This window comes from Vidua chalybeata, chromosome 4, assembly GCF_026979565.1.
Source record: "Vidua chalybeata isolate OUT-0048 chromosome 4, bVidCha1 merged haplotype, whole genome shotgun sequence".
Taxonomy (NCBI): Eukaryota; Metazoa; Chordata; class Aves; order Passeriformes; family Viduidae; genus Vidua; species Vidua chalybeata.
Window position 1 is genome coordinate 60,307,969 of NC_071533.1, and position 25,814 is coordinate 60,333,782.

The window sequence follows — 25,814 nt, forward strand, 5'->3', positions numbered from 1 at the left end:
AAAGTCAGAAAAATATCAGACATATAAAATGACCCTGTAATAGATCTATACTTATTGAAAAGTTTAATTACTTTTTAATTATAAAATTATTTTTGAAGGTATAAAAAAGGCTAACATTAAGATGTTTTAAAAGCATAATTTTACTGTAAATTTAAGCTTTGACAGAAGTTTCTTTCCTGAATTTAACTATGCCATCAGACAGATTTTTTCAGAGAAAAACAGTGTTGTAATATCTGAATAAAATAGACATGCAGAATAATAAGGAACTTCTTTACACTATAAGGACTCACAACTGCATCAAATCAATGGCATCTACAGAGCTGCATATACTTGGAATCTTAGAAGACCCCAGAGAGCATGAGCAGAGCAAATTTTCCCCTTCTGCTCTGACTAATCCATGTAGAAAGAACTCCTTCCCCTTCCTAACCAAGCATGACTGAACCAAACTGGGTGTCCAATTGCACTTTAAGAAGAAAAAAATTGCTGTTGTGAATGTGTGTTATCCTGCAGGATTTCCCCCAGGAGCCAAACTCCTTTCTCACAGCTGACTGGCTCCCAGGGACAGCTGATGCATCTGGCTGTAGTCTGCTCATCACCTGCACCCATGCACAGTACTGAGGACTTTAAATAGGCTGCCTCTCCTGCTACTTTTACACATTTTTGTGTTTGGATCATTGTTTGAATGTAAAGTGAGATCAGCTGGAGTGTAACATGGAACTAAATGCTGTTGTGACTGTACATAACAAGAGAGTTTTATTCACCTCTCCTTTTCCATAAGATGCATTTTCACATTATTTTATTTTTTTAGAGAAGGAATGAAGAAAGAAAGAACAGGTAAACTCTGCTATTGGCCTGGTGATGTGTTGCTTCATGTTCATGATAATGACAGAAACATTGCTGGTGGGGGTTGGGAAGGGAGGAGGGAGGCAAAAAAATCATGAAACAGGCTGTAACATTTAGAGGCCAGGAAATGTCTTCTCTATCTATATTAGCAGTCAGTTCAGTGCTGTTGGACCAGATCTGGAGTGGGAAAGAGTTGGTGCTGAGGCTGTAATAGCCACACTGTGTGTGTGTTTTGGGGGTTCACTTGGATGACTTCTCTTCTGGTGCCGTGGGCTGAATGCCCAGTACCATCAGGCTGCACGGGGTGCACTCCTGCAAGGCACCACCCTTTGCTGGTGCCCAGCAAAGGAATCCAGACTTGGACTGACTCAGCTGCGAGGTTTGCTTGAAAAGTGCATTCCTGTGTCAAACCAATCCAGTAATGTCAATGTAGCCAGTGCTGGGGGACAAAAATGCATGTGGTCACAGTCCTAGGGACATGTTTGTCCAGGACATCTGCAGTAGTTTCATTTGAGGGAAACCCTAGGGCTGAGAAGAAAAACATACCTCCATTAAAGCTTTATTAGTCTTATTTTTTCATTGAACTGATGCATGACTAGGGGATAAAGGAGCTTAGTGGCTTCATGGAAGTATATTTTAGAGAAATTGGAGATGACTTTGGCTCTGTAAGACGGTTCTGACAGATAGCTGGGCTCTTGTGTTAATTGGATATGATTCCAGTAAATGTAATAGCAATGAGCAGTAAAATGCTTTCCCATGCTTATGCATGACCAAAGGTACATGACAAGGTGTCAGATACATAATTCCTGCTAATTTTCATTAGGTGCAATTACATACCTCTAACTTTCCAAACCTATGTAGTTCTCAAGCACCACTGAGCCTCATTTGCACAGCACACTTAAGCCTATCCCTCCTACTTGTCTCTTCCACCATCCTATTGCACAGATTACAGGCTCGTATGCGTATACTGAAAGTACCTGCAGCAAATCTCTTTATGAGACAAGGGCAAAGAGAGATGTGATTAAATCTGAAGCAGAGCAAAGCAAACAAAACAGAGGAAAATATAGATATCTTTCTAAGGACTGCTGTGATGTTCTTCAGCTTTTTGTCCTGAAAATTATCAGCAAGTATTTATTTTCTACCCTCTAAGCAATTAAGGTAGTGCAAAATAATAAAATTACTGATTTCAAGAACACTTATTTTTTTTCAGCAGACACGTGACAGCCTTTACATTTTGTTCACTTGCTCTGTAAATTAGAATGTGAATTTTTCCCCCTCTGCTGCAAACTTGGACAACTAATGAGTGTATCTATCTAGGCTTTACTCCGTCCGACACATTTTAGCAAATGGAATGGGTTATTCAGCAAGTAATGTTTTCCTTTATTTTATACATCCAATTATTGTTGATAACAGTTCATCCAGGTGGCACTTTTGTGAACAATTGGCTTTTTTTTCTTTGTGAACAATTTTCTTTTCTTTCTCAGCTACCTGTGTTCAAAACCATCATGGTTCCTCAACTTGCATGGTTTTATCTTGTGAATTCAGCAGGGGACTTCAGTTTTCAAATAACAATCTTATATTTTCTTATCTCTGAGATGAGAATACACGTCTTGAGCAGCTTTGGATTTTTATGTCCAAATTAAAAAAAAAAAGCAACACAAAACCAAAATGAGAAGGTGTAGATACACTCCTGAGAAGAAACAAGAGAGGTGTAAGTCATCCTGGCACACCTATTTAAGTGTTTTGCCTTAATAGGCCAAATGTAATAGCTCTAAAAGAGCAGCCTCTTAACTATTCTTCTAAGTAGGGCTCTTCATCACTTGAGCTACTTTATGAGTTCTTGAAAGACACACTGCAGGCTAGGAAAGATTGGGAAGTCTATAATTTTACATCAATCAATGCCGCTGATAAATTACTAGTCACAAGAAAGGACATGACAAAACACAATAGGACACGTTATTAATGGAGAATCCCTAGTGCTCCCAATACAGCTACATTACATGAAGAGAGGAAGGAAAAAATCGTTAAGCAATAAAGCTTATTAAACAGCTAAGATTGAAGGGAACATAAGCCACACAGGGCTGGTACAGGCTGTGAAGGAGAACAACTGAGCTATTACAGGGCAGGGTAATGGCAGCACTGCTGAGCAGCAGAGCAGGCTGCCCTGGGAAGCACAGATCCAGTATGACCTCCTTTGGAATATCTAGCTGTAGGGAGGGGCAGGAGGTATGTTAGGTGCTGGAACCAGTTTGTCTATCTAAAGGAAGGAAAGGAACTCCAGATGTTTTAATTTGCCCCTTCCTTAGGCTGCAAGAAGTCTACTTTGAAGAATATACTTTATACATGAAAACACCTTGTGAAACAACAAAGAAGAGTGTAGTGTCACAGACCATGAGCAGCAGGACTGGAACATGGGGATCCCAAGTCACAGTTTCATGCCCAAGCTGAATATGCTCAAAGTGCATGGTGTTGCAGTAAGCTGATCAGAACAATGTCCCGTGGTATCCCAAGTCTTTTGTCCTATACCTGTTTGGACAACCTCAGAAGGCACAGAAGAATTCCTTTTTAACATCCCAAACACAAAACCAAAGGCAATGACCAAAACCTGTACCGGCCAAAGGTATTTTGTCCATGCTTCCTGTTCATGTTTCTGCATGTAGTAAAGACCAATCTCTTGACTTTTTGTTATACTTTTTTTGGCCCTACATCACTTTGTTCCACCACAGCTGTTTCAGACCAGAGTATTGCCAGGGATCTTAAGAGGACAGCTACACATAATTCTGCAGAGAGATGACAACAAGTTTCTCACATTCCAGCAGTACCACTGGGGTTTGCTTTCTCACATCCTGGACTTCAAAGCTTCAGTCATATCAAGGAAAGTACTTAGGAAAATCTTTCACAAGTTTTCCATGCTATTTCTGTGCTGAGGGAAATAAATAGTGCATACCATATCAAATTCCACAGAAAATAGGTAAAAGCTGCAAAGGAACAAAATGGTCTCTATTTTAAAGTGATTTCTGCTATATACTGCAGTGAAAATTGCTTAGGATTTGTCAATCTGAGATTCAGTGTAACAGTGTCAAATCACAAGATGGGCATAATGGACCTGATCAGGCAGTGACTGAAGCCAATTGCAAAAACACAACTCAATAGTAATATGTCCAAACTGGGGCCAGCAATCCTGGACCTGTAATTACTTTTGATCTTAGATTCCAGCAACCATTTTCTTTTCACTCCTTGAATAGGCATAGGAAGCAGACTACATTTCTATAGACAATCAGCTTCAGATGAACTCCAGTGGGCTGGGGACTCTTAAAAGAGAGCCAGTGCTGGAATGGTGTTTGCTGTGCAAGTAGGTAATTTAATCTCATTTGATTACTTGGCAAGCATCCCAGTATTGTACAGATAAAGTATATGGGATAAGTAAGACTAGATCTTAACTAGAAGCCCAGCCCTAAACCTACTGTTATTAGGACCCCAGTGCATTTGATGTAGTACAGAACTGACCTCCCCCCTTTATCTGTTTAGGGTCTGTACAAACAAATGTTTCCAGTTTTGCTCTAATATATAACTTACTCAGGTGTCCTTGTTCTTCTTGCCCTTTATGTCCTTTTAAAGGTGGTAAAAGTTTTTTATGATTTCCTGATATTAACTGTGACCAACCACTTTCTTTTTCTCCTGAAAGAAGGCTGAAGATACAGCAGGTCTGAGTAAACGGTCACTGTTGTGGTGTTGTGTTGTTGTTGTGTTGTGTTCACACAGATGCAATGCAAATGAAGGATCTGGCTGGCAGCCTTTTATAAATAACCCTTAGTGAAATCTGTCAGCCTTCCTGTAAAATGGATGGTGGGAAAAGCAACACTCACATTCTAACCATGAGATTTGATTGTGCATGACTTGTCCATGAATTTATTCCATACTCCATTATCTTGGCTATAGATGCTTGCATGCTCACACAAACACATGCCTGGTGACCCATACTGGGATTTGTCCAAAACTCTGTTATGCTTTAAACTGGTGTCTTGGGGAATAGAGATGGGACTGCTGGGGAAGGACCATTTGGGAGCGTAGGCTGTGAAGCCAAACTAAGCTGCTGTCTTCCTGCATTGTCTTAACCTTGGAAAAGTAAAGGAAACTTTGGTCTGTGCTTGGACCCTTTGTTGGAAACTTTGATCTATGCTTGAACTTTTACTCTCACATGGATATAGCAGATAATGCCAATAAGACTCACTGCTTTTCACAGTAAATCTCAATAAAACTCCAGGGTTTTAACACCATTTTGACAGAGTCTTAGGAGAAAGAGTTTTCTCAAAGATCATCTGGAGTGAAATAGGAGTCAGTCAATTTGCACAGTCTCTGGCCTTTCTTGGGAACAGCAAGCACTTATGCCTGAAGAGGGAATAGAAGACTGTCAGATTGTATTTCAGGTCCTTGTCTCTTGCTTGGTTCTTTAGCAAATACTCCCAATGCATAAGTTCTCTGAAACAAATATAAATATGAGCAGAGGCTATGTTCTGAGAGCAAACTACGGAAAGACAAATTTTTTCTTCAGATTTCAGCATGTTCTGCCTTTTGTCACATCCTACTGATCTGAAAGGAGTCAGAGGAGATTATATGTGGTTTGGAAACAGGGTTTGAGCAGATTTACCACTGCTTCACCTGACATAGTGAACAGCCAAAGTGAGCTTATTGCAGTTCTGGGCAAGTTAAAGAATAGAATAGAATAGAATAGAATAGAATAGAATAGAATAGAATAGAATAGAATAGAATAGAATAGAATAGAACAAGTGGTGACCCTACTGGTTTCCAAGGAGGGGACTTTTTTAACCCATCATCTTTCCTTTTAAAATAGTCAAAATCATAAAGACAAAATATGCTATTTTAATATCTTCTTTGTTAACTCCAGGATAGTATTCAAACACAAAAATGTCAGTGTAAACAGTCTGCAATTTAAAAATATTAGCATATCAACAAGGTATGCTGTGAAATCAAGAACTGTAAGTCTCACCCCGTAAGTCTCATCAGAAGCATTTTAATACAAAAGCTGTAATCATGGAAATACTGCCTTTAAACCACTGAATTCCCCGAGAGAAGTTTTATAATGCAAAGGAGTGTAATCATATTTGATTTTCTTTATTGCTAATGCTGCATGGAGATCTGAAAAAAAAATCACTATTAATCTAAGCCAGACAACATAGGCCTTAAATGAAAATGTAAAACAATATCTCAAAATTATGTTCATGCTGATTGCAGGAGGAAGGGGGAAAGAAAAGAGGGGGAAGAAAAGAGCTCTATTTGACTGTCCTTTTTCCTTACTGTGTTTTCTGCATAGGCTATGCAGCAGTTACCTGCTAAAAATAAAATGTGTTTTTAAGTTTAGAACTTCGTTTATCTCAAGCAAAACCTGACTGTCTTTTCAGAGAAAAGATAAGCATGAGAAGTTTGGTTTGATTTTGGTCTTGCAAGACTTAGAAACTGCTTGTAGCTTAGAAATCTCTGTCCCAGAAGAGTAAACATTTAATTGTTCTGAGAATTCTCAGGCTTCAGAGAGCTGTACTGATATGCATGATGTTATGATAAAGAATTTCAGACTTATTTCTGGTTTACAAAAGCAATTGGAAAAACATATGAGTAATTGTTCTTGAAGAATTGTTGCTAAATTTGAAGTAGATGCAATGGAATTCAGATTGTTCTGAGTATTTTTAAGAAAAAAGATGCTGGATTTATGCATGTCTTCAGAGTTTAGCATGCATTCAGTATTGCAAAGGACAAAGGGGAACCCAGGACCACATGAACAAACAGCCCATGTGTCCAAGGCTTGATATCACTCATGTCAAAGGTACTGGAAAACTGCCACTGGTTTCCTTGAGTCTTGGCTGGGCTCTGAGCACACATCTAAGCTTAACTGGACACCATTATATAAAGAACTTCTGATTTAGTTGCAGAAACACTGATCCTCCCAGGAAGATGATGAGTATCAAACAAACACATCTTAGCTCAGAGCACAGACACTGATGCAAAGAACACATTACAATGCTTTCAGAACTGCAAACCCAACAATTCTTGTCAGACCATCTTTTTTTTTTGGTCTGTTTCTATAGAAAATGACTGTGAAGGATAATGTCTGGCACTACTCAAGTACAAGAGTTATAGAGGAATATAATGTTATCAATTAGTAAAAAATAATGTCTCATCAATACTTTATTACTAAATGTTAATTTTTCACATTTCACATTAAAATAGTATGCCATTTGTCTTAACCTCCTAGCTATGCTGAGCTTCAAACATAAACCTGAATTTTGCACAAATCAAGGGAAAATTTATTGCAAAGCTGCCAAAAAGGAGTCAAAACGACACACCAGTCTATTTGGAGTAACTAATTAATGGATCGATACAACTCATTCTTCTGTAAATGTTAGAACTCTTTTGGTTCATGATTGGCCTTGTCATATGAAATCAAGAAAGTACTCTCAGAAAACTTGTTAGACTTCTGGTCTATGTGAAGGAAGTCAGGCACAAAAAATAAATGGAACAACTCTTGGAGGCAGTATTAAGTTGTTTTCAACAAATTTGTATTTTCTGCATGCAATGGGATACCAAACTGTTCCTGCTCATCTCTCATATCTATATTCTATGGATGGGTTTCTCATGTGTAAAATGATCAGCCTGGGGGCTTACTGGCAAACTAGTTCCTCACATTACTTGGAAGGCCACTTTGAAACACTTCCAGGTGAATTGAAGCAGTTAGAGTGACTGGATGTAAGCCCTTACCTCAGGCAGAAGATAACTCTTATCAGCTGAAACCTAAGTGCAGTCCTCCTTGCTCCTGCTAAAGAAAATGGATTAACATCAAGCAGCATGTTGGTTAGTTAACCCAAAAGAGAGCTGAAGCTCTGTGATATCTAAGTATTATTTCTGTCTTCTGGCTGAAAGAACACAAACTCAGTAACATTACATTATTTCTGCTTCTGACTGGGTGACTAAATCTTTGAATGGGTGAGTAATAAACAAAAGAATAACAAAGAGTAAGTCATGCTTTCCAGACTCCATTTTAGAAAAATAATCATGGGTCAAAGTTTTGAAAGCTTCCCTATTTTGCAATTTTTTTCATATGGAAATAATGGTAACCCAAATAATTTAAGTAAAGAACATCAGCAGGTGATACAATCTGTCCATGTCTACTTATGGAAAAAATATCACCATGTCTGAATTTATCAATTTTCTGGGTTTGTAGAGGCAGTAAGCTCTAAGTTCTCAATCACACAGTGCAGGATCTTACCCACTTCATTTAAGTCTAATCAGCCTTTCCCAGAGAGGTTACAGCAGCATTATATAGGGTTCAAAGACAGGTCATGAGAGTAACTAAGACAGGTAAAAATCATATGCAAAGAGACAAAGTTTTTCTGCTTTGTAGTATTTGCTCTTGGGCTTTTCTAAACAGCTATACTGAAAGAAGGGTGGTAAATATTACAGGAGAATTGCGGCGGGGGTTTTCGCTCTCCCCAGCTGCACGCAGCTCTTGGGAGCCCGGCTGTGGCGTAGCTTCCACGTGCTGCCGGGGTTTGCTGACGCGGGTTCCCGGACACGGCTCCGTGTCTCGGGCGCGTGGGCCGGCCAGTCTCTGTTACCGTGCGCTAGGGACCCGGCAAAGAGGTAAGGAATTTGTCCATTTACTCCGTGCTTGGCAGGAACGGTTTATTGGTCACGTGGCGCGGATCGATGGAAAGACGCGACCGCTCCCGGCACTCGCATGGGAGCAAATGGCGTCTGACTGCCGGCGGGATAGGGCTTTATAGAGGGGCGGGGCGAGAGGATCCACGGCCTGCCGGCCAATAGGGGTGGCTGCCGTGGCGGTGACGTCAGCAACCGCGACCAACCAGAGAACCCCGCAGGGGCGGGCACCGAGCCAGAGCGGGCTGAGCGGGACCGTGTGGCTCGGGGCGGCCAGCACGGGGTTTCCCGGGGCCGGACGGCAGGGTGGCTACAGGAGCGGCACAGGGGTAAGAGCCGGCAGCGGGCAGCGTGGGGCCAGAAACCGCGGGGGGGAACAACGCGGGGGAAACGCGGGATTACAGAACTTGACTTATTTTAACATAAATTAAAAACCCTCATCTAAACCCAAACTCCGGGATGCAACAGAGAATGGTAAGACTTTCTGCCTCTATATATGGAAACATATATACCCTAGTTTCTGGCTTCTATTCCTTCTCCCTCTTCTCCCCATGTAACAGTGAAGAAGCCAAAATTGCAACTTCCATTTGATTTTTTTTTTTTTTGTCTGCAAGTTTCCCCTGGAGGAACTGCAAAGGCTTTGACCTGGATACAGTATTAATATAGATATTTAATTTTTTTACCTTTTTCCCTTTGGAAGAAGTGCCAAACACAATTGTTTCTACTTCACCTCAAAGGTTGCTAACGGTAGAATTTTTGTAAGGGAGTGATACAGCTATTTCTGTCTATAAATATCAACAGCAAGCCTAGAAAGCTCTCATTGTTTGCTACATGGCAGGTGATCCGTGTAATCCCTTACCAGTGCTGGCAGTTTTCCCTAATGCACTTTTAGAGGGGAGTGATTTCCAGACACACACGTGTATGCATGTACATGGACACACATTTACCCTGTCCATCTTCACACACACACACGTGTATACATGTACACATATTTATTTACCTGTGTCCATCTCTGTACACACACTCACACACACGTGTATGCCTGTACACGCACACATCTACCTGTCCATCTCCACACTCACACACTCACACTCACACTCACACTCACATTTCCCTGTCCATCTCCACACTCGCACCCCCCCAGCCCTGCCGGAGCCGCCCCGGCGGCGGGGCTGCCCCGTGCGGGCGGCAGGTGGCGCTGCGGGGCCGGGCTGCCCGCGCCGCGCCGCCCGCTCCTGCCGAGCTCCCGGGGCCGCCCCGCCCGGGGAGCGGGAGGGAGCGGGAGGGAACGGCTCCCTTTGATTCTTTTTGCCACTTTGTAAACTCAGCGAACTTCGGTCAGCCGGCCGCGTCCCTCCGGGCTGCCGGCGATGAACGCCCTCTCCCAGTCGGGAGACAAAACAAAAAGCATCTGGACCCAGGGCAGGGTTCACCCTCCCGCCTCTCCCGCGCCTCGGGAGCGATGGGCGCCCGGTGCTGCCAGCGCGGCCGGGCGGCAGGAGCGGCTCTGCACCCGCTCCCCATCAGACATCGCCGCCGGGGGGGCGGGCAGGGCAGGGCAGGGCGCGGGCCGGCCTCGCTGCCGGGGCAGGAGCGGGGACTCCGCGCTCCCCAGTGGAGGTCTGGGAGGAGGGAAAGCGGAGGAGGGAGGATCCGCGAGGATCCAGGTAGATCCAGCTTTTACCGCTTACCAAAAGCCACCGGCAGCAGGACCTCCGCCTCCTCCATCCCTCCCCCCTCCATCCCTCCCTCCCCCTCTAACTCCCTCCCTCCCTCCCCTGCCCCTCCGCGATGAGAGAAGGGCCAAGTCGGTGCGCGCCAGCCAGCAGCGCTCTCTGCCAGGGGCAGACGGATCGCTTTCATGTCGCAGGGTGACTGCTAGCCCTGCGGAGGCTCCCCCGGCCGGGCCGGGCCGGGCAGGCGGCGGGCGGGCAGCTGCCCCGTTGCCGCGGTGCCGCCGGCGCGCCCCGCGGGATGCTGGCGGCGGGGGATGCGGAGCCGGCCGCGGACTAACATGGGGGGCGGCCACTCCCACAGGGCGCCCGTCTTCGACGAGAACGAGGACGGTGAGTGCGGAGCTGTCCGCGGTACCGAACCGCGCCCCGCCCGCGCTGCGCCGGGGCCGCGGCACCTCCGGCCGGGCGGGGTCCGGCCCCGCTCCGTGCGGAGCCGCGGGCGCGGATCCTCCCGCGGGCTGCCAGCTGCGGGTGCGCTGCCCGGGAAGCAGCGGGAGAGCCCGCCTTTGTCCAGCCATCCTCACCGAGAGAGTGGGTGGCTGATTTTAGGCACAGGCTCAAGTCTAGCACATCGTCAGCTGGGCTTTAAGCACATGGCAGGTAACTTCAAACCTGCCTTTATGAATGGGCATGGTTTTTGGGATGGATGCCCACGCTTTTAGTTTTGTTTATAGTCGTCTCTTTGCCCGCCTGCCTGTTTTAAATGGTGATGTCTCTCTTACTCTATACTTATTCCATCACCTTTACTTTCTGAAACTTTTCTTTAGCATGTTCTATTACTCTGAGTTTCTACTCCCTATCTAGATAATATGTCATAAGAAAGCGTATCTTGAAAAGTTGGTGGAAGGCAATGGAAAAGTTTGCCTAAAATGTGGTGTTTCTTTGCTCTTTATGCATTTCAATGTAACTTTCCAATGTAGACTGTATATAATTAGAATTATGTGAATGCATTTCAATTAAAATAATTTTGGGTCTTGAAGCAGAGAGAAAACAGCACTCTTAGAGAACAGATATTTGTATATTAACGTAGAAATGTTTTTAATGTCACTTATGGCATAGATGTTGCTGCCTATCTAGACAATGGGTGCTTAATTTTGAGGAACTTTCCCAGAAGTTACCAATATATTTTATTAGGAAGTGATTGTGCCTTAATATACTCACATTGTTTTGGCTTCCTGGGTTTCCTAACAAGTCAAAAACATGTATGTTCTGCCCGATATGTTCAGGGCACATGGAGATATTTGTATTGTTTTGCTAGTAGGGAGGAAACGTCTAAATGCATGTAAAATGCTTGAAAGGGTAAGTACATCTTGCATTTAAGATGAGATTACCATTTCCTATTCCTTGGCAAAGCATGATGAGGTGTGGTTTACAACATTCCATTATTTGTGTGGGGAATGGGACAGATTGTTTACCAGTTGTGTGTTGTGGAGCCATAGCTGCCATTTTCTGGTACTGATAGAAAATTTCAGACCTTTACCATCGGTCATGCTGTGTAAACATACAAGTGAAAAAGAGCCCCCCTCACCTTCCTCCAGGTAAGGTCTCAACCATGCACAACTGGAATTGTAAACCTTGAGGTAACTCACTGAGAAATACTCTAGAGTGAAAGCATGCTGTTAATCTTGTCCAGACACCCTAAGGTAAAAAGATACCCATCCTCCTGCCTTTGAAGGCTTCTAATTGGGCTCTCTTGAGTTAGTAGTTTCCATGAGTTATTACCACCTTTATTTTTTTTTCCCATGGTACAAAACTGTGGTCAGTTTTTGAACAAGATGAACAAAGTTCAATAGTAAATTATTGCAGAAATGCCTTCATGGCACTTAGTTCTCTTTCTATCCAGAACACATTTCTGCAATGCAACCATTATTAACAGCAAATAAAAAAAAAGCACATGAAGTATTTATGGATTTAAATTAGGTCATTATTTATTCTTTGCATGTTTGTTTTTTTTTTTTCCTGAGGTGTTTTTCCCCATTACAAATGTTGCTAACATAATCTTTTATTCCTGTCAAGATATTTTGCTTGGCACAACTATCTAGTTCAGAAGAGTCCATTGCTTTTGAAACAATACTCAATTTCCAATAGTACTTATAAAATATTATTCAGGATGGCATTTTCCCAAGTACCTAAACAATATGGGGAAATATCTCCTCTTTGAAAATGTATCTAACAGAATTTAATACACAATGAAGCTGTTTTTTCATATTCCCACTAGTAGCTATAAAAGTCACCATTTCCCACAATATTGGACTCAATATGTAATTAAAAAAAAAAGAAGCCAGTGAAAAAGTATAACAAGAGAAAGTGGATTTGTTTTTTGAGATGGTATAATTGCTCAAGAATAGCAATCAATTCATAGAGAACTGGAATAGGTAAGTTGTGTATGAAGATGTAGGAATATTAGGAATTAATCTATTTAGTGTATTGTGTATAATGTCGCAGCTGCCTCTTAAAATTATAAAAATGAGCAGAAAAAAAAGTATTGCCCTTTTATATCCATGCATATTTATAATGGATGTAGAATAAAACATGAATTTTGGAAGTAAAGGTTTAAAGCCATTTTTCATCACTCTGGAAATCATAGAAAAAAGTTGCTCAGTGTATTAGTTAATAAATAAATATATGGAAATAGTGTATGAAGAGCACCCAGGTGCTGTCTGACAAGCCTACAGGGTGTCTGATCCAGAGTTACAACTCCTGCTTTCTGATGAGAAGAGGTGTTGATCCATTGAGTAGATCTAAAAACTGTGAGCTGTATGTAGACTCCCCTCCATGCTCAGGATAATAGAAAGAATATTCTAGAGAACCAGAAGCCTGAACTACATGCTGTTAGTTCCCAGTTATTACAGCCAGTACAACACATCATTATCATACATTAATCTTTTTAAAGGCAGTAATGCTTACCACTTTTACCAGCTACATTAGTTCTCTGTGTTCCATTTTTATTAGAAGGATCTTCCAGAACTTCACTCTTTGAATGGCCAGAAACATCTGTTTTTGTGACTAGGTTTCTCAACCTACTTACAAGATTTGTGTTTAATTCAAGTTTTTGTTAGTTTAAAATGCTCTCCCCCTCCAGGATTATTCTGGAGCTCTGATAGACAGCAAAAATGTCCCCTCTCACTCTTTGATTTGTATGGAAACATTTTCTATTTTTCTATTATTCCTACTGCTTTCTCATTTCCTGTGCCCTGCATCTGTCTGCATTTGAACCTGTCTTGATTTCACACAGATAACCCAAATTAAACACAGAATTGTAGGTGAGTTTTCCCCAGGACCATGTGTTGGAAAGAATACATCCCCTTCTCTACTGGAAATAAGTTCTAGTACAGCCTATAATTACATATGCCCTTTTCATGGACATATCCTTTTGGATAGTTCTGTCACCCTGTGGTCAGTGCCCTGCTCAGTAATTTCCACTGATGAACTCCAATCCACATTAGAAATTTTTGATGTTCCTATGTACAGGGCCTTTTGCAGGACTGAATTTTGGTCCACTTCTTTTAGTCATAGTCTCAAAGATGATCACTGACTTCTTTCCTTGCAACACTGATTCTTCTTTATACAATGTTTTAAATTATGGCCGCTCTGATCATACCAGTTATCAAGACCAGTGAACACTTTGTGTAAGTATTCAGCTGGATCATATCCAGACTTAATCTTCTTTGCTTTTAACCCCTGCCAGCCTCGCATTTCCCATTTCTAAATAATACTTTTTCCTGTGTTACTGCCATGGTTTAACCCCAAGCAGCAACTCACTCAGCCCCACACAGCCACTTGCTTGCTCCCCCCAGAAGGGATGTGGGAGAGAATCAGAAGAATAAAAGTTATGTGGGTTGAGGTAAAGACAGTTTAATGGGGAAAGCAAAAGCTGTGCACACAAACAGTGCAAAACATGGAATTTATTTACTGCTTCCCAGGGGCAGGCAGTGTTCAGCCATAGCCAGGAGAGTAGGACCCATCATATGTGATGGTGACATGGTGACAAATGCTATCACACTGAATGTTTCCCCCTTCCTTCTTCACCTAGTTTTATATACTGAGCACGAAGCCATAGGGTGTGAGATATGGTGTGCAATGTCCCTGGGTCAGTTGGGGTCAGCTGTCCTGGCTGTGTCCCCTCCCAGCTCCTCACTGTGGGGTGGGATGATGGACAGAAAAGACCTTGGCTCTGTGGAAGTGCTGCTCAGCAATAGCTAAAATATCCCTGAGCTACCAGCACTGTTTCCAGCACAAATCCAGCACAGCCCCACACTAGCTGCTCTGAAGAAATTTAGCTCAATTCCAGCCAAAACCAGCATAGCTGCCCACTTTGCCTTTTGTCAGTTTATCCTCACCTTATTCAGCTTTGCTATATACTTTCTTACATTTCATTCCACTTAAACTGAGAAAAATTAAATTTAAGCCAGCTCTATCATCTACAAAATAAGTTTGTCATCAAGGAAAAATGTCTGTTTACTCATGTGCAAAAAACTTCTGGTAAAACCATGATGTACTTATCTCATTTTCTCTTCTTAGTCTAGGTTAAGGCACAACAACAGCTAGGAATAATCCAGGGAACAGAGACCTTTGTTTGCCTAGACCTTGTACTCTGGCTAAAGATATAGAAAAATATGTCTCATTTCTTAATTTTTGTTGCTGTATAGGCTGGATAGAGAACTATGTCTGGTATTGTACAGCATCACTACCCCTTACCAAAGCTAGACCCTTATATGGTGTGGAACTATAACATTTTTCAGACATTTAAAAGGTGTTTTAAGTAAGGTACTACACAAATTGTGTAGTCAATTCAGGTAAAATGAAAACAGTTCTATTTTGGTTAATACTACTGAAGCAAAGGAACCTGACACTCTTCACCTTGAATATTTCCTATTCTCATAACATCTACCCTCTCCTGAATATGTATATCCAGTGGTGCTACTATCAGGAGAGCAAAGAAGTACATTTTTCCTCATGTTCAACTCTTCAGAAACAGCAACATGTTCACAAGAATGGCAATAGAAGTGTAAGGCTAATATTCACCATTGGTAAATTCTCCTTGCAAATTCTCAGTAAATATCACAAGTAATGAATATATTTGCAATAACCTAGTGACTGTAAAGAGTGTCTTTCGTGCTGGATTTGCTTGACTGTGTTCGGTTAAAATTTCAATCATGTTCAAAATGTGAAAATGAAATAGTTGAAAAGAGTAATTTAGAAAAGAGCTGACTCAGGAGAGATATTGCTGCTGTCAAACAGGAATAACGTATTTGCCTACATTGTGGTGGAAGATACAGAGGAAAGGATAAGAAACAAAGTGTTAGAAGTTAGAAGCTGGTCCTGCCAAGTGATATGGCAGTTGTATTTGCTTATTTGGGGCTTAAAAAGTCAGCTTTGCTACAGTTACTTTTAGAAATAAGTATACTGAACTTCTAAAGAGCTTGTTTTTGTTTTTGGCGTACATGACTTTACATTTAAGGTGAATATGTATTTCCAGAGAACCTTCCACTGAGCATCTTGAAGCTGCAGAGCTCGAAAACCCTCTGTGGAGGTCATTGTGACAGGCTGTGCCTCAGTAGTGTAGTCTTGTCTGTGGAGAATGAGGCATAGCAACACGCCTTGGCTTATTCTTCATAGCCAGAACCTGATTCACTGTAGTCCTTATTTATCTACTGCAAGGAAGTGCTGAAGTCCCATTTCCTTGCCTGAGCCGCAAGGCTTTATTCTGCTGCAGTGTCATAACTGCAGAGCTCAATGGAAATCTTATGTACTAGAGAATATAGCATCCATCCTCTGGAGTTAAACTTCCAATTTGAAGTTGTAATTTGAAATTGATTTCTGACTCTCCTCTGTAGAAAAGCCTTCAGCTTAAATGAAGGATTTAAAACTGTTGGCGAGTGTCAGAAAACATCATTATTAAATGGCCAGCTGCTGAAAAGACTTGTACTAAAAGCCTAAAACCCAGATAAAGAGCCTAAGAAAAATGCCTGAAATTGGTATGGATTCAGGTAGCTAAATTCTGAACATAATGGCTGTTTATGTATAAGTGCAGTGAAAGCTGAAGAACTGTAAGGTGACATAGGGAAAAATGACAGAGTTTTGCTTGGAACCAATTTAAAGCAATGGTTAAATGTCAAAGTGAGATTGAGAACAGAGTATGCAGTGTCCAGTTATAGTCAGTGATCTGATGGTGCTCATCATCCTGCTGCCACACAGCTGTAATGGGCAATGTCTGATGCAGTCACAGAGATGCTGCATGCCACTTGGATCACGAGGATAATAACACACTCTTTTCAAATGACTTGTTTCATAAGATACAGCCCTAAAGAACAGTTAAAGGGTTGGAACCTAAATACCTTCTGTTAGAGTGAGTAGCAAATATCATGTGGGATCAATATTTCTGCTGGATTTTTAGTTTGTTCATGAAAGTTCTGTGGTGTGTTATATTGCATTTTATTTTTTTCCTTGCAAAGATGAATATTTCAGTTCCCTTTAGAACTGAATTGGATAAGAATACCAAAATGTGATTTAAAAACTGCTCAAAGGCAGTTCTGCTGAAAACCACAGCTGTCAAAGGCATTATTTTATGCTGAATATCAATATTTTAGATAGATTAGATACAGACCACTGGCTTTTTTTATACTTTGTCTTATGACCATGTTGAATTTTATACAATTTTGCATTAGTGAATAATTTTACATTTAGTGAACTTTAGACAGGAAGTCATCATTGTGTGAGTGCAAAACGCTTCAGAAACCCTAATACCAGTGTCTGTACAATCACAGAGCAAAATAGATCAGTGTTGAGCTTACACTTACAGCACGATATGAGACAGTGGGAGAATATAGACAGAAAGGAGAGCACAGAACAATACAATAATTTCAGGCAGCCACAGAGGTACCAAATGCCAAAGTGCTGTTGACAGTTTCCATGGTCTGTGTCCAAGGAGATTCAGAAGGAATATTGTGATATTGCAACCACCATCAGCCCTTATCTTCCTGACTCGGGCTTTGGGACAATGCACACAAATAATATGGACCTGTTCAGACACTAAATGATAATTGCAGGTGAAGTTTAATACCATATCAGCTTTCCCTTTTTTTACAGGGAACTCTAAAGGAGATGAATCTGGCACTTTCATCTTAGCTTCTTGCTATCTCAAAGGAGCTGCATCTCTGTTCCACCATTTGAATATCCTAAAAATGTTGTGCAAGATCAGATTTACCTCACACTGTCAGGATTAAAACAAAGATCCTTTCCAGAGATGGCTAAAGTATTTGTCACTTGTGCTTAACTTTACATTATCCAGATTCAACAAAATCTCTGCCAGCAATATCTTAGAGATGGTCCAGATAAATTTTCAAGATTCTTCCTAACAATATTTACTACAATTCCAAGATTTAATTATTTGATGGAAGCATCCTTGTCAGGACCTCCATCTTAAACAAAGGCACCATGGAAGTCATTGCTGCTGCTTTTGTAGACTTCCAAAATTTGCAGAAGTGGTTGGCATGACACCTAACTCTAAGAGTGTGAAGGAATTTCTTGTTGGCTTGTTATCGAGGAGGTGCTCAGGAGAGGTAACATTTTCCCCATGGTGCAATGTGTTATGTAGTGTGCCTGGATATCAAGACAGGCTTTCTGTGAATAAGTATAAATAATTCAAAGTTAACCAAGCATTGAGCAAGGTAAGCTTATAGACTCCTATTCAAGATCAAGGAAACTTTTGATTGTGAAATAAACTCAGAAAACAAGATTATTGTCTCAATCTCAACACCATTGCTTTTACAATTCCTCCTTCACAAATTCAGACATTATCTTCCATCCCTGCCCGCAGCTGTTGCTTGAAGTGAAAAGGCTTTGCTCTTTCAAGTGTGCTGCTGTTGTTTTCTGTGCCAAAGAGCAGGCTTTCAGAGAGCTGGGCTCGGAAGGACTGGAAAAGCTGAATGGTGGAAAGGGTGGCAATTTGAGAACTAAATGTTTGGTTTTATCCCAGGACAAATGGTTTTCAAATGTACAGAGATATTAAACCGACTCTACTGCTCAATATTGGCTTCACTTCCAGTAGAGTTCAAACGATCTGACAGCTTCCCATAGAACAAGGGGGAACAGATCTACCTCACCCCACCTGGCTGCAGTGTGACAGACACTGAGTCGTGGACAGCACTTGGCATGAAAGAGTTCCTTGATGTGGATGTGTGAATGCGGGTTACAAGGCCAGCAGTAGCTACTAGGGAGCTTTTTATGAACCTTGGGTACCATACTGTCCAATGGATAAAGTTCAGCCTGGAATCAAATGTTGTACCTGACTGAATTAGAAAATGGCCAAGAAAATCTTTGGGAAATAAACATGGTAAGGAATTATGGTCTTGTTCATAGATCCTCAGAGAACTGAGGATCTCACCTGAGCTGTCTTTGTACAGTATTTTCTGAATGTGGTCATAAAACCAAAGAAGGCAGGGTTTTGTTGGCCAAGCACAAGACTCACTCTTTTCTACATTTCTCATTTAAAAAAAAAGCTTGAGAAGGCAGAAGGTGAAATCATCCTGAAGCAAAACCTGGTGGGCAGTGACACCTGTGACTAAGCACTGAAGGGTGGGATAGAGGAAAGAATGTCAAGTTATTTTGGTGGTTTCACAACATTTTGACTTAGCCAGAGTGAGCTAATGCTGAGATGATGGGAAAGGTGTGGAAGAGAAAAAGTTGCTACTGAGATCAATCAATACAGAGGAAAAATTCTTAGACAATATTAAATTAAAAAGGAAAACTTCTAGTTCAGTCTGGTAGAGGTGCTCCACAGCATCCTATCAGGGTAAAACATATGAGGGGAAGGAACAAAATGTACAGGACACCCACCAAACTCAGCAGGAAAAGCCTGGACTCTTTGGAGGGGGAAAAGCAGCACTAGTAGGCAGTGTGCACATCAGAGGGTGTAATCACTCTTGACCACAGTTCCACTTAGTTTCATGAACTAGTTAAATTGATTACCTTGAATGACATGACTTATGGCCTAATGTAGGCCTACGCTGAACTGTTGCCTAATTTACTGTTGTACTTTTGAACACTGTGTGTGTATATGTAAGCTTCCCTGCAACAGGAAAAAGTAAAAGATTATTATTATGCAAACTTGAAAAGCTGAAGAGATCAATAAAAGTTGTTTTCTTAACTAAATCATACTCTGAGTTTCCTTGGACTCAATCAAAATCAGGCATGAATAGCAAATACGGAGTCTTCGAAAAAAAGAACAGGCAAATGTCTTGTTTTTTTCCCCCTATGGTTAAAGAAGAACAAAGTTAGTTTACTTTCTAGGGTTCAGTGTCTAATACATAAATGTTTTGAAGAATAACACTGGTTTTTATTTGGCTGGACTTGATCCCAGAAAACTAATTTCTTTATCAGAAATGTATGTTCAAACCACACTGTATCTGCGGATGAGCACTGATGGGGCCCAAGATGCTTCCACCTTATCAGTACAAGAAGATGTTGAGCATAAATATGTTCATCAGGACCTAGAACCGATTCTCTTAATATAGTATTTGATGGAACATCCTTGTATTTAATTTTAAGGTCTTTGAAATTAACATTATACTGTTTAAATTCTACATTACATGTATACAGTACAGTTTTATAGTTAGGCCACTATTTATATACTACACTATAGCACTATACCTTTATAAACACACACTTCTGGAGGAAAGAGGAAAGAAAGAAGGCATCTGTTCACTGGTGAGTACTACCAGGCTTTTCCTTTCAGATTTCTCACTTACTGAAATCTGACAAATAGAATGAAAACATCACATGTGACGTGTATTCAGCTTTTCCTCAAGAAAACCTGAATGTTATACATTGGTCTGTTCCCTCAGGCAGTCAGCATTCACCTCAAATACCCATCAGCAAGGGTATGAGTAGGGTTGTACTTCTGTATCACAGAAATGAGGCCTTCCTTCCTTTGATTCCTAAATAAATTATTTTCCACTTCAATAATTTGAAGACTTATTTACATGCAGCTGTCTCTCACATTCTCAGTTTGACCTTATCTTTAACTCCTTAACTTCCACTTTGATGCTCACCAACACATGTATTTTAATTAGGAAATGAAACAGTATGAATGGAAAGGCTAGGATTTGCGAGGTCACTGGACAAGTCTGGTTTTAATCACTGGAAATTCGAACTCTGCAAAAAGGTGTTTGTAAAAATCTTCTTAGTTCACCACCTCTCTTCTAAAGACTATCAGCTTTCTGTATTTTCCAACCTGACAAGGAAAGCTTACTGGAGATTGAACCCTTATGGACATGGTTTAGTGGTGGACTTCGCAGTGTTAGGTTTATGATTGGGCTTAAAGGTCTTAAAGCCCTTTTCCAACATAAAATAAATTGTATGATTCTTTGATTTCAGTTTATTTTACTGGTAGTCAGTATATCAAGGTTCTTCGCCCAGTATTGCATATGATTTATTTCTGCTACAACTAATGGAAGATTCTTTATAATCAGTTTTTTTCCTACACCCTTTTTCTATGATTGCTGTTACAGGTCTTGACACAAAAGTATCAAACTCTGTAATGTTTTTGTTCTTATAAATGTTGTATTGTATTTTCTGATATGGGTATTAAGTACAATGTAGACATCTAAGTTTCATTCATCCTGTAATTAAGACACAGATATTTTCCTTTTAAATTGAAGGATGCTTCTTAGAATGCTTTACTAGGGTTGGTTGCAGCTTATTTAAACAGGTTTTTGAGGCTCTAATGATAACTGAACATGGTGGATGAATCTGAAATTTATTTTCCAAATTTTATATTCCCATAAATATTTTCTTTATAATATCACAATATAATATGAAATTTTCTGTTTTATACTTCATTAAGCTTTTTCTATTTTGGTCTATTTTGAAAAAAGCTGGTTTAGATATATTCATGAAATCTACCCTACAGTTTGTTTATCTGACTCAACATATGAATTAAATCAGTACTTTTAACTTCTATCTGGTAGTATTTTATTGATCTTGTGTTTATTCTCACTTTCTTTCTCATTTTCTTTCTTTTTTTCTTTTTCTTTAAGATATAAATATCAATTCCAGTTCTTTGAAATTTGGAAACATTTAGATAAATTCTACACCTGATGTACTTTTCTGCCCTGTCATTTTTTTGCTTGGTATGATCCTGAATAAAATAGAGCACTGACTTCATAATTATATTATTAACACTGTTCAGTGTAAGAAGGACTGTTGTATTTAGTAAGATAAATATACTACAAGGCAATCTGCTGCAGTGGACAAAAAATACTTTCCTTCTTTTTCCTATTTTTGCTGTGATAAGAGAACACCTTCTGTTCCTTATTTAAGATATAAAAATGCAAACTGAGTTAATTCTTCCAGTAATTATTATTTCCTTTTGAGATTGTTCCATCTCCCTGGCTGAGCAATGAGAACTGTTCTTAGCTACCTTGTTAAAACAAAGATGCAATATAATCACAAAACCACTGTAAGCCTCCTGAGTGTCCTTCACACCTTTCTGAAACTATCTTCCACTTCCTTCTGGCCTGCTTTCACATTATGTTATGAAGATTGATTTTGTGCCTTTTGGGGTAAGGTTTAGATAAATCTTTTTCCAAGCTGTAAAGCCTGCAAATGCTTTTGGGGCAATACCACATCTTAAGGACTGTGAACTGCTACACCGAGCTTGAAGTCAAACAACAAGAGATCATCAAAAGATCACTTTGAGAAGCAGGAAAAGTCATTCTCTTAAGCCCAGATCATATTTGACTCTTTTAGCATACAGAAATACAATCTTATGTGTGGGGAATTGCTGTAAAACCAAGTTAACTTTTATTGAGATTTGTTTGGACATAACATGAGGAACAGATTAGCCAGAACTTTTATGCAGATTCATGAAATTCTTCTCTGCCCAGCCTTTTCATTGATTTTTCAGTAACTGCATGCCAATTATGCTCTTATTGCCACATCTTTTCCTGCCCAGTGACATATCTTTGAGATCTCTTGCTCAAGTTTTTAAGCTAAGTTATTAAACTAGAGGTTTTTTAATGGTGCAAATAATAATAGCAGACGAAAAGTACTTTAGAAAGAGAAATATACTTTTAGTGTGAAATTCTCCATAAAAATCTCAGTATTGAAAGACTTTCTGGAAGGATTTATTAATCTTTATTGAACAAAATTGTCAGCACTAAGTGCTGTGCGATTTTGCTGGGAAGGAGTCATAGTGTAGTTAACACTTGCTGTCAATCCAAATATTCAGTAGGGCAATAATTTTTCTTTTTCTTTTGGATTTAGTGAGCTCTCTCTTGATAACAGGGGAAGAGAGCAGCTAGAGTAAAGTTGCCTGGGCAGCTTCAAAATAGCAAAAAAAATTATTTACAATCACCCAGTCTATCTTGTCCTTTTTTTCCTTTATTTTTTTAAGTATAGTTTGGGAAAAAGACTGGGCATCAGGTTCACAGGTGTTGGCTGTGGCTGTGGGAAGCAGGACATCTAAGTGGAGCTTGTCTGGTGGCTAGGCAAATTCCAGCTGTTGCTGGGATAGCATCTGCTCTCTGAATGGCTTTCACAAGGCTTTTCTGACAGTGAGGAGAGGTTATGTCTGCTGTTTAGAAAAGATTGAGTAGTGTGTGGCAGTGAGGAGACACCATGTTTTCAGTGGTTTCAAGCACTTAGGCTGAGTGCTGCCTTGACTTCAGGTCGTTGATGCTCCCAAGCCAGGAGCCATCAGTCTGTCTCAGTGGTGTCGGGTGAAGCACAGTCATGGATTTTAAAATGCCTTAACAGAAGGTGCCCCTTTCACTGTTGTAGCTGTCCATTACAGAGAAAAGATTGTGGCATTCAGGTTTCTCACTTGGGAGATGCAGAGAATTTTAAATGCTTCTCTGGACATACAAATACTTGAGAGTAACTACAGACTGCTGTCAGCCCTCTAACCTTCCTCTGCTAGGCAGCTCATATACATCTTGTGATCCACAGACATATGTGGACCGATGACATCCTGAATTTTTGAATGACAGGATGTCCTGAATATTGCAAAAGGTCTTCCTGAAGCATTATATTCCAATTTGGAAAAGAAGAATGCACCCTAGCAGATCACCCAAGAAAGATTGCTGGCAACTGTTGTATACAACATGTTTCTTCTAGTCTTTAGTGATATGAAGTTGATTTCCAATCCTTTTCACAACTTGTACATTAAAAAAAAAAAAAAAAAGCCACAATATTTTTTTGCTATATTGAAAGCTTTCCATTCTGTACTGTGAAGAAGCCAAGGTTGTTTAATATTATTTTTATAGATAGCCAGAACAAGCTCTGATACACTGATTTGCCATTTTATTCTAGTTAAGAAAGTATAATATAAATACACATATATTTTTAGAGACTCTCTCTCCCTCTTTTTCTCTCTATATACACAGATTTTTTTTTTATATACTTTACTCTCATCAAAACAAATCCAGTGTATGCAGTAGGGAACTCTAGAACTGAGTCACCAATATTCATTATTTTCATCTAACATCTATAATTAAACTTATTTGAGGTTCTATTTCTGTGATTATAGAGAACTGGTATAGCACATTTAGTGCCACTGAATGTTTCAGGCACTAACAAGCCTTCTGCTACATTGAGCAATTTTATCCTCTGCAGCTCACTATTTGTTTGTGCTTTGCACCTAATAACTTTTGTGGTTAAAATTAGAACTTGTGTTCTTTACGTTAATATCTATCAGCTCCCAACCCTGCTCACCAAGTGAATATTTTTATTTTTTTCCTGTTGTGTGATGATATGAGGTAAATCTAAGTTGTTGCTTTGAGTCTACTGACCTTCTGCTGTTAATGCCAACACCCAGCCATAATCTGGGAATTGTGGCTGGTCAGAAGTCCTCGTCCTCTCCTCAGTCACCTCTGTACCAGCTGACCTGATGAGGTGGATTTGGTTCGTTTCATAAGTGTATCTGTGTTTGCTTTGCTTGAAGTCTTTAATATTTCACTTCAGTTGTGGTTTTAATCTCAGATGGCAACAAAGCACCACAACCTCCTTGCTCACTCTGCCCCCCTTCCCAGCTGGATAGAGAGGAGAATCAGAATAAGGTAAAACATGTGGGTTGAGATAAGAATATAATTGAAATAAAGTAAATAATAATAATAATAATAATAATAATAATAATAATAATAATAATAATAATAATAATAATATAAAAAAACACTCTAATAGATACAAAGAAGAAAATTAACTTTATTCCAGCTGAAACAAGGACAACTCCTAATCTTAGCAGTGGGTAGATAAGATGCTTTCTTTATTCATATTTACTGTTTTCTGCAGTGAACAGTCCTATCAGTTTTGGTGTAATTGCTTGTGGAGTGTAAATAAGCATACTTATAAATAACTTGTAAATAAGTGTACAAGGATTTCCCAGAGGTAAGAAGCACAATGATGAGAGAATAAATCATCAGCACCAAGTAAAAAAAACTTCTATAGTTAGATGATCATTTTATGTACAGCAGTCAGCCCATTTTTTCAGTCTCCTTAGAAAAACTACCCATTCCATCATCAAATATTTATCTGTAAACACTGAGATGAAGAAATATGCCTTGCGTTGAAATTATGGAAGTTTTTTATAAATTAAATATAGCTGTTATAATCAGTTTTTTCCTCTACCCTTTCTATACCACTGTGAATAGAAACAACCACAAAAAGTGATGTATGCAAAGGTGTTAATGATAATTAATAGGTCAGGATATCACTTCATCTGAAGTTGGAAAAAACTGATCATGTTTGATCTACAATAGCTAAGTCTAGAGCATGTAGGTAAAAAAAAACCCCAACATTTTGAGACCTGCTTTCCTCCAAAATGGCAGAGAAAATGGAGTGATTCTTGTGCAAGTAGATAATTCACACAGTGAAACATTTTGAACCCTAGCTGGAATCAAAAAGAAGCCTCTTCCTGGTGCCAGATAATTCTAAAAATCAGAACTGTCAAGATGAGTTTAGGTCAGTGCCTTTACAACCTCAGAGGCTGGGATTTGAGGTTCCATCTCTAAAATGGATTTTGTTATTTTTCCAAGAAATACAGCTTAGCTTAAAACATTTCCAAGGCCTACGAATAGAATGCAGCTCGAGCACTGAAGTACAGAGTGAAAGTCATTTAACTGCAGAGGGTGGATAACTATGGGTAGGCTAACAGATAGAATTAATGGAGGAGGTCAGCCCTCTTAAAAGTATGTTGTGTCCTTTATTTAAACAGTCAATAGAAATCTGGCCAGTTTAAGAGATATCTAGTGTCTGTTGGACTCTGAGGTGCTACTTTGTGGTCAGGCAGTAATGGAATACTTGAAATTTTCTTTAGTTCTCCTGTACTGGAGATCTGGCCCTTAAATGTACTCACTAGGTGTGCTGTGTATTTAATGAAATCCTGCATTTTTCCATGATGAGGAGCAGCTTTTCCAGTTTAGATGGGGATTTCTGTTTAGAATCCCCATTCTATCCACAGCTACTGCTGTGCAACCCCAGTGCCTGCAGCTGGATCCCACAGCCAGGCTCAGGCTGTGCCTGGGATGTGCCACTCTGCAGCTGGAGCTGGCAGGGACACTCCAG

General features: G+C 40.1%; 1 protein-coding gene across 3 annotated transcripts in view; it reads left to right on the top strand.

Moving 5' to 3' along the window:
- The first annotated feature begins 8,717 nt into the window (after positions 1 to 8,717).
- STK32B (serine/threonine kinase 32B) overlaps positions 8,718 to 25,814 on the top strand; it is a 160,131-nt gene continuing 143,034 nt past the window's right edge. Inside the window, exon 1 of one of the 3 annotated variants that reach the window (XM_053941695.1) lies at positions 8,718 to 8,843. Coding sequence is in view for 1 of the 3 variants with exons in the window: in XM_053941693.1 (XP_053797668.1) it covers positions 10,505 to 10,580 (76 nt within the window). In the remaining 2 variants the exon portion in view is untranslated. Of the gene's footprint in view, positions 8,989 to 10,504; positions 10,581 to 25,814 lie in introns of those variants that run through there. The other 2 variants (XM_053941694.1, XM_053941693.1) reach the window with 2 other exon arrangements.